The sequence below is a fragment of the Plasmodium gaboni genome, chromosome 14 (assembly GCF_001602025.1).
Source record: "Plasmodium gaboni strain SY75 chromosome 14, whole genome shotgun sequence".
In the NCBI taxonomy this organism is placed as follows: Eukaryota; Apicomplexa; class Aconoidasida; order Haemosporida; family Plasmodiidae; genus Plasmodium; species Plasmodium gaboni.
Window position 1 is genome coordinate 1,974,732 of NC_031494.1, and position 8,847 is coordinate 1,983,578.

At 17.6% G+C, this 8,847-nt stretch overlaps 4 protein-coding genes across 4 annotated transcripts; 1 reads left to right on the forward strand and 3 right to left on the reverse strand.

Annotated features, from left to right (window-relative positions):
- Positions 1-405: 405 nt before the first annotated feature.
- Positions 406-1,639, forward strand: PGSY75_1452800 (hypothetical protein; the record flags this gene model as incomplete). The annotated part of the gene is made up of 4 exons (XM_018788211.1): positions 406-477; positions 653-1,000; positions 1,149-1,313; positions 1,454-1,639. The coding sequence occupies 4 exons, from the start codon at positions 406-408 to the stop codon at positions 1,637-1,639; spliced, it is 771 nt and encodes a 256-aa protein (XP_018639583.1).
- Positions 1,640-1,823: 184 nt separating this feature from the next.
- PGSY75_1452900 (hypothetical protein) lies at positions 1,824-2,510 on the reverse strand (the record flags this gene model as incomplete). Its single annotated transcript, XM_018788212.1, has 1 exon — positions 1,824-2,510. The coding sequence occupies one exon, from the start codon at positions 2,508-2,510 to the stop codon at positions 1,824-1,826; it is 687 nt and encodes a 228-aa protein (XP_018639584.1).
- Positions 2,511-2,908: 398 nt separating this feature from the next.
- PGSY75_1453000 (hypothetical protein) lies at positions 2,909-5,668 on the reverse strand (the record flags this gene model as incomplete). The annotated part of the gene is made up of 1 exon (XM_018788213.1): positions 2,909-5,668. One exon carries the CDS (start codon positions 5,666-5,668, stop codon positions 2,909-2,911), a length of 2,760 nt encoding a protein of 919 aa, XP_018639585.1.
- A 1,139-nt stretch (positions 5,669-6,807) lies between these two features.
- Positions 6,808-8,673, reverse strand: PGSY75_1453100 (putative dynactin subunit 4; the record flags this gene model as incomplete). Its single annotated transcript, XM_018788214.1, has 1 exon — positions 6,808-8,673. One exon carries the CDS (start codon positions 8,671-8,673, stop codon positions 6,808-6,810), a length of 1,866 nt encoding a protein of 621 aa, XP_018639586.1.
- Between the last annotated feature and the right edge of the window lie 174 nt (positions 8,674-8,847).

Here is an 8,847-nt window from a genome sequence, read left to right on the forward strand (position 1 = left end):
TTTTCTTTTTTATAAGTATTTAAAATATAAACACCTATAACGTTTTTTGCTAGTATGATTTGTCTTACATATAGTGATAATAACTATCATTTTTTTTTTTCTTTTAAAAATAAATCTTACAATTATATAATTACACATATGTATATATATATTTGCCTATATGTACTTTTCTTTTTTAATTTATTTATTTTATTATTTCTTTTTTTTTTAAATTTTAGTAAAGTACAATAAGTTCTATATGTTTGTATATTTTTTTATTGAATAATTATATAGATAAAGATTATTATTATAATTATAGTCTTACAAATTTATTATTTTATATAATATCATAATAAATGATAAGTAAGATTAATATTTTTATTATTAGTCCTGAAAATATATATATAATGAGCAGGTTTAAAAATAATGGAGAAAACAAATATAAAGGATGTAGCAGGGGAAAAAAATAAGGAGGCTGTAGAAACACCAGAAAGTGATGTAATTATTTCAAAAAAACATAAATATATATATATATATATATATATATATATGTGTGTAATAATTAAAATGGTTTTTTTTATATTTCTTAAATAAATTTGCACTTATACGTATATGATTCAAATATGTACCTTTTATTTTATTCATTTATTATTATTTTTTTTTTATTATTAAGAATTCAGATAGAAACGTTTTTGAAACATTAAAAAAACTTTTTCTAGAAGAACAAGAAAATAATAAAAGAAAGTATGAAGAGTTATCAGATCATCTAGATAAAATGAAAATATATTTTGATGAAAAAATTAATTCACTTAAGAATAATACGCATGAAAATTTTGAAGAGTTAAAATATTATTTGGACAACTTAAATAAAAAAAATAAAGACACTCTTTTAGAAAGTAATTCATTCCAAGAAAGTATGGATGCTATACAAAGTGATATATCCAAATTAAAAAAGGATAAAGAGGAAAATACAAATCTTATAAAATCAAGCATTAAAACATATTTTGACAAAATAAAAAGCGTAAAAATATATATATATATATATATATATATATATAATATATATGTTGAAGTTTTATAATAGCAATGTTCATATATAATATATAAATATATAAATATTAATTCTTCTTATTATTATTATACATATATTTCTATTTTTTTTTTTTAAGACTTTAAACCTTATGAATACTCATGTAGAAAAGATGAAGGAAGAGTTTACTAATTATAAAGAAAACAATGAAATAGAAAATAGAAAGAAGAACATTGATATTTTACAGCTGATAAATGAAGAAAATGAAACACTAAGCAAGAGTATGGAAAAATCCCTAAATAATGTAATAATAAATAAATAAATATATATATATAAACCTTTCCTTTTAATATCCAAGTGCATAAAGATTATACATATGTATAAATGCAAATACACATTGTTCATTCATTTATTTATTTATATTGTTGTCTTTTCTTTATAAAGATAAACAATGATATTAAAGATGTTAAGGAACATATTACTTATTTTAAGGAACATGTAGAAAAGCAAATAAAAGACATAAACAACATAATGGAAATAAACAGAAAAGAAATCGATGAAAGAATTGAGCATATATATATGAATCAAAAAAAACTCATGGGAGATTTTTATCCGTATAAAAAAAATTAACAAATATACATAAAAAAAAAAAAATAATTTTACATATATATATTATATAACACCTTAATTATACATATAAATATATACAATAATATATATATATATATATATATATATATATATATATATATATATGTGTGTTCCTTTTTATTTGTATTATTCTATATGTTTCCTTTAATTTGTGTACTTGAAATTATAAGACATTTATCTTTTTACCATGGGTATAAAACATATCTTCTAACTTACGTAATGAGAATGAATAATTAACTTTGTCAAATATATTTTTTCGTGAATTTAATATTTGAATTTTATTAGTTAACTTTTTTTTTTTATTAGTCAATAATTGAAATTTCTTTAAATAATAATAAATTATAGTTAGATCTGTCGGGTTATATAAATTTTTATATTTTTTTAAAAATTCGTTTTTTTTTAATATAATATTTTTATTCATTACATTATAATATAATTGTGAAATTTGTTTATAATTTTTATTATATTTACTGTTCATATTTTCTAAGTAATTTAAAATATATTTTCTTTCATTATCAATATGATTAACATTTTTTTTAATGTTTTTTTCATTCTGTATAATATTGGTTTGTTCAGGTAAATATGAATCTTCTTCAATTATATTTTTTTCTTCAATTTGAAATTTCAATTTTTTATCAATTCCATAATTTACTACATCATAAGCATGTTTTAAAAATTTGTATTTTTTATGATACACTTTTTCTTCACGAAGTCTTGTTTTTCTCCAACAATTTTTTTCATAAGTTTGACTTAAAAATGTTGTTTTGTGTATGTTCAGTTGTTTTCCTCGATTATATAATTCCCTGAATGTTTGTAAAACATTCTTCTTCACTTTTCTTATCAAAGTCATATTTATAAAATCATTCTCAACAAAAAAAATAAAATAAATTAACAAAATAAATATAAAAATAAATATAATATATATATATATATATATATGTATAATTTGAAGGAATAATCTTTTTACGAATATATTTTTAAAACATTATAATTTATGTTATATTTTAATTTTTTTAACCGATATACATATATTATAAAATTTAAAAAAAAATTACATATGTTTAACTGTACACATAAATAGCAAATATTTATATTATTATAAATATAAATATATATACATATATATATTTATATATTTTATTTATATCAAAATTTTATATATACTTAAAAGGTTAATAGTTTTAAAAAAAAAACAAAAAAAAAAAAAAAAAAAAATTTATATACAGATAACAAATGACACACTCATTATTATGTATTATTTAATAAAGAAAAAACAGATATGGTATTATTATCTTCTAAACAAAAATAAAGAGAAGAAGATATACAAGAATCAATAATATATGAAAGGTGTTGATATAAAATATCAATTTTTTTTCTATATATATCAAAAATATAAGTAGTATAAAAGTGTTTATCTGACATTTCATTAATTTTCTTTATATTAGAATTTATAAAAATAAAATATTTTTGAAAAAATGATTGATAGTAAAAGTTCATTTTTGTTATTGTTGATGCTTGATGTAAACCTGTAAAATCATAGATAATTTTTTCACTTTTTGTTATGAATTTATCTATTTGTGACATATTATTATTTTCTTTTAATGAGTAAGTGTTATTTTCTTGATTGTTAATACCATTTTGTTGTGTGGTTAATTTATCATGAGTTTCATTTTGTATATAATTTTGATTTGAAACGGAATAATTATTTTTAATTGTTACACATGAAATGTTTGGACATATTTGAAAAAGAAAGTTAATAAACCTTCCATCATTTAGGCCTATTATTACATGTATATTTTTATTACTTTTTGTATTTACACTTATTATTGAATTAACTTTAGCGTTCTTTGATATATAGAATGCATAAGAAAAGAAATTTTGTGGTACATTTTTAAATATATTTTCATTTGAATTGTCAAAGAAAAAGGTATTTTTTTTATTTACATAATCTTCAGTATCATCAAATAATGTATATAATTCCTTTTTATCAATTTTGTATATATCATCCACATTTCCAATAACATATTGAGAGATATCTTGTCCTATATTAACATTATAATATTCATCATAATAAAATAATGAATTGTTTTTTACATTATCATTTGTTAATAAATCATTTACAAGATTATAAAAGTGTTCACTAATAAATATAAAAACTAAATAACCACATGTTGTTCCTAAATATACAAAATGACCTTCATTTCCATTAAATTGTTTTTTTTCTTTATCTACATATATAAAATTAAAATCATAGATTAATGTATAATTTATATTCATGCTGTTTTTTGGCCTTTGAATTTTTATTTTTTTGTCATATATAATTTGTTTTCCATTTTTACAATTAATAAAAGAAAGAAAATAATCTTTATTTGAGCCAACACATATTATGGTTTTATCATCAAAAAGAAAATCAAAACATTTTATAGAAAAAGTAAAATAAGAAATACATATAGACAATGGACATAAAGAGAATTCGTCTTCTTCATCATCTTGTTTGTCATAATTATATATATTTTGATCTATATCATTTTCATTATAATAAGATCCTCGTATTTCTGACATATTATTACTAACATTTTTCCTTTTATTATATTTATCTTTTTTTCCCGTGTCCATAAAATTATCAATTTTTCCTTTTTTCATTAAATAATATTCTATATTGGTAAGCATATCTATTTGTTCATTCCTTCTCTCTTTTAAATAATTTAAAGCGTTTTCAGAAATATTATAATTATAAACATTTCCATTATATGTTAGGATGGTTAATATTGATTTATTCTTATTATTTTTCATCATTAAAATTGGTGAGGAAACATTTTTTAATGATCCTATATATTCTAATAAAGGACAATTTTGCTTTGTCTTATATTTTAATAGATCTATATTGATTTCTAAGGAATTATTATTTATATAAAATCCATTTTTTTTTAATTCTTCATTTCTATTATTCTCTTCTTCTATAATTTTTTTCTTCTTTAATTCTTCTTCTTCTTCCTGAACTTTTTTTTTATTTTCATCGTTTTCATTTTTTTTTTTTTCTTCATCCTTTATATTTTTTTTCTTTTTATTTGAGGAAGAATCAACATAATTGTCATAATATAAATATTCTTCTCTAAATCCTATATTATTAAATATATCAATATTAAGATTATTAAAATGAATTAAATTACGACTATTATAATTATAATTATATTTATTATTATTATTATTATTATTATTATTTTTTTTGTTCAAGTCCTTTTTTAATTTTTCTATTTTACTTTCTAGTTCTTCAGTTTTTGATTTATAATTATTTATTTCGATAACACTATCATCATTATTTTTTTTATTACCAAAAGGGTTACTACTATTACTACTATTACCAATTTGCATATTCATGTTTTTATTATTATCTTCTTTATTATTTTTTGTTTCATTCTGTTGGTTGTTCGAATAAAATTTCTTGATACTATTTTGTGTAACGACATTTTCATTATAACATTTCTTTAATAATTTATAAAATGTGTTCATTTCAAATAGTGTATTTTTTTCATCATCATCACTTGATGATTCTTCATCATTAAAAAAAGTATTTTTTTTATAAACGTCTTTCAATTTTAAAACATCTGAATTGTCATTATTTACATATATACTATCCATTTGTTCTGTTTCTTGTTCATCCATACTTTTTTTATTATCTATTGTAGTATTATTTATAATATGATTATTGATTTGATTTGCATTTCCTCTTATTAAATTTAAAATGTTATCAAAATTGAATATATATACTTTATTAAAAGTACTAACAAATAAATAATTATTTGTACAACAAATATTACTTAATACACTTTTGTCATTATCAACTATTTTTATATTTTTGAAAAAGGAAAAACAATCATTCTTAAAATTATTCTTATTATATATTTTTTCGTCATATTTTAAATCATGTACTTTCCACACGTTGCTTTTATCATCATTATAATTTTGCTTTAAGTTGGTCGTTTCAATAACATTTTTCTTATTCGTCATATTTTGCCTTTCTAAAAAATAAAATAAAATATATTTAAGTTAAAATATAACATATATATATAAAAATATATATATGTATATAAACATTAAGGAGAATTCTTTCAAAAAAAAAAAAAAAAAGGATTTTTATCAGTTCTTTTGTAATATCAAAAGAGTATTAAAAAAATAGAATAAAGAAAAAATATTATATATATATATATATATATATATATATATAATACTTATAGAAGCTAAGTTTGGAATATATAAAAAAAGATATAGAATAACAATAAAATAAAAAAATAATCAATAATAAAATAAATAATAAAATATATAAAGAATGTGATAAAAAAAAAAAAAAAAAAAAATACAGAAATCAAAAAATAATAACATATATTTTTAATAATAAAACAAAATGTTAATTACTCTTCTAATTATTCTCAATATAAATAATCAAGGGAATATTGAAATATTATATATATTATATATAATACAAATATATGTAAATTTTTTTTTTTTTTTTTTTTTTTTTTTTTGAGAAGGAGAAATTTATATATAAAAAATATAATTCTTATTCATATAAATATTTATTCATTGACACAATTTTAGTCTACACAAATATTTTATAAATTTTATAAAATATTTAATGTATTATTTTTTTCTTTTTATCCCCTATTAAATTGTTCATTAAATTATATATTAATTATAATTGTAAATTTGTTTTGATTATTTGTAATTATTATTATTATAACCCCCATATTATAAATACAACAACAAAAAGGATGAAATAATATATATATGTATTTCTTTTTTATTATTTCATATAAATAAAGTATTAAATAGGATAAAGCAAAAAAAAGTAATTCTTAATTTTACAAAAGATTATATATATTACAAATGTATTATTATTATAAGGAATGAAAACTATAAAGAATATATATATATATATATTGAATTAATGTGAAGATGCAAAAATATATATATGTAGAAAAAAATCTGATATAAATAAAAAGATCATAACAGATAATTTTTAATTATAAGAAAACAAATATATCCCAATTGATTTGTCGGTATATATATATATATATATATATATATATATATATTATATACTTATATATATTTATATTTTTATATATTTTATAAAATAGTGTATATTTTTAATTAAGAGCATATTGATGAAATATTTTCGTTTTAATATTATTTGTAAAAAGAAGGTTTAATTTTAATTTATGATTTTTTTTGGATTTATCTGAAAAAGAACATTCAAGAATTATGGGAAAATTTAATTTCTCTATTTTGTCTATTGAATTAGTATTATTTTGAATGGGCATATAATTTATAACATGATTATTATTTTTATCTTCCTTATATATATTTGAATTCATTATTTGCTCATTATATATAAAAGTCATTATTATTAAGGCCATATTATTTTGCTTTTTTATAATTGTATGTTTGGTTGTTATAATATTAGTGATATTATTTTTTTCATCATTTTTAATCAGTTCATCTAAAATTTCATCATAAGTGTTAATATAAAATTCGAAGGTTTCGTGGCTATTACATAAACAATTAGGTTGTATATTATTTATATGTAGACTTTTTAAAAAATGATAATCTATTTCTGGTAATAGTTTTATATTCATTTCTTCTTCAAGAGGATTAATTAAAATAAAATTAAGAATTCCATTTTCTTTCTTTATTAATTTAAAATCATTAATATATATTCTTGGTATGAATTTTAAAGCATTATTATTAAGGCGATAGGTACATCCTAAATTTGTGTTATTATGAAGTTTCACAACATGTTGTTTACATCCATTACATCTTTTTGATTGTTTGCATAATAATTTTTTTCTCAGAGGTTTCAATTCTTCAAAACTTTTGTAATAATTATATGGATATATATATGTATGTTCAAGTGAAGGATATTTTTTAGAATCAATAATTATATTAGATAAGGTTTTATTCTCTATTTTGTTATTTTTTTTTATATTATAATCGTTGTATGTTTCATCGTTTGAGCCATTTTCCTTATCATTAATATTTTTATTTAACTCATTTTTCATATGCTCATCAAAGTAATGTTGTAAACATGTTGAATTTAAAAAAGTTATATTATCATTTTGTATTTCATATATATTAGGAAAATTATTTTTCAACTTGACGTGTTCATCATTTAAAATGTCTGTCATTTTTATCTTGTCTATCTTTATATTTGGTTTATTACATATTAATATATTATTATTACTATTATTATTAAGATAAAAAATCGAATGATGATTTTTTAATTGGAGTAGTTCATTATTATTTTCATCATTTTCTGATTTGATATAATCCCTATTTTTTATTGTTACATTTGATTTTTTTTGATCATAATTTTTTATTTTATTTTTCTTTTTATTTTGTTTCTTTAATTCTTCATTATATTTCATAAATTCATCTAATATATTTTCAAATTGTAATCTGAAGGCATTATTTTTTTTTTCCAAATCTATCATATCAGCTATCAATTCATCCAGCTTAGGTTTACAACTTGTATTAATAGATGACCACAAACAATAAGGACATTTAAAATAAAACATGTTCTTCATATTGTTTCCATTATTTGTTATGGATTCATTATGGAATGTCACCTTCTCATCAGTATATATTTTATTGTTTTTTCTTTTACTTGTATTATTTATTAATTCTATTTCTTCTTCAGAGAAACCATTTTCCATATTAGCACTACTATTATAACATTCTTTATGATTTATATTAAATTTTGTTTCGTCTACTAATTCATGACATGTTATTAACGTGCTGAAACAAAATGGACATTGAAAACATCTTAAACATTCATAAGAATAAAAGGAACTTTCATTAACACTATATATTTGTGTACATCCATTGCAAAAATAATATTCAATTTCGTTCTTAATATTATAATCATTTTTAATTTCAGAACATATAACACAAAAGTATAATTCCTTTAATTTAAATAACTTATCATCAACCAATAAGTACACCCGATTTTTCATTATGAATTAATTAAACATAACAAAAAAAAAAAAAAAAAAAAAAAAAAAAAAAAAAAAAAAAAAAAAAAAAAATATTTTTATTTAAAAAATTAAAAATAAAAAAAAAAAAAAAAAAAAAAAAAAAAAAATATTAAAATTTTTTATATTTTTAATAAAAAAAAAAATAATTAAATA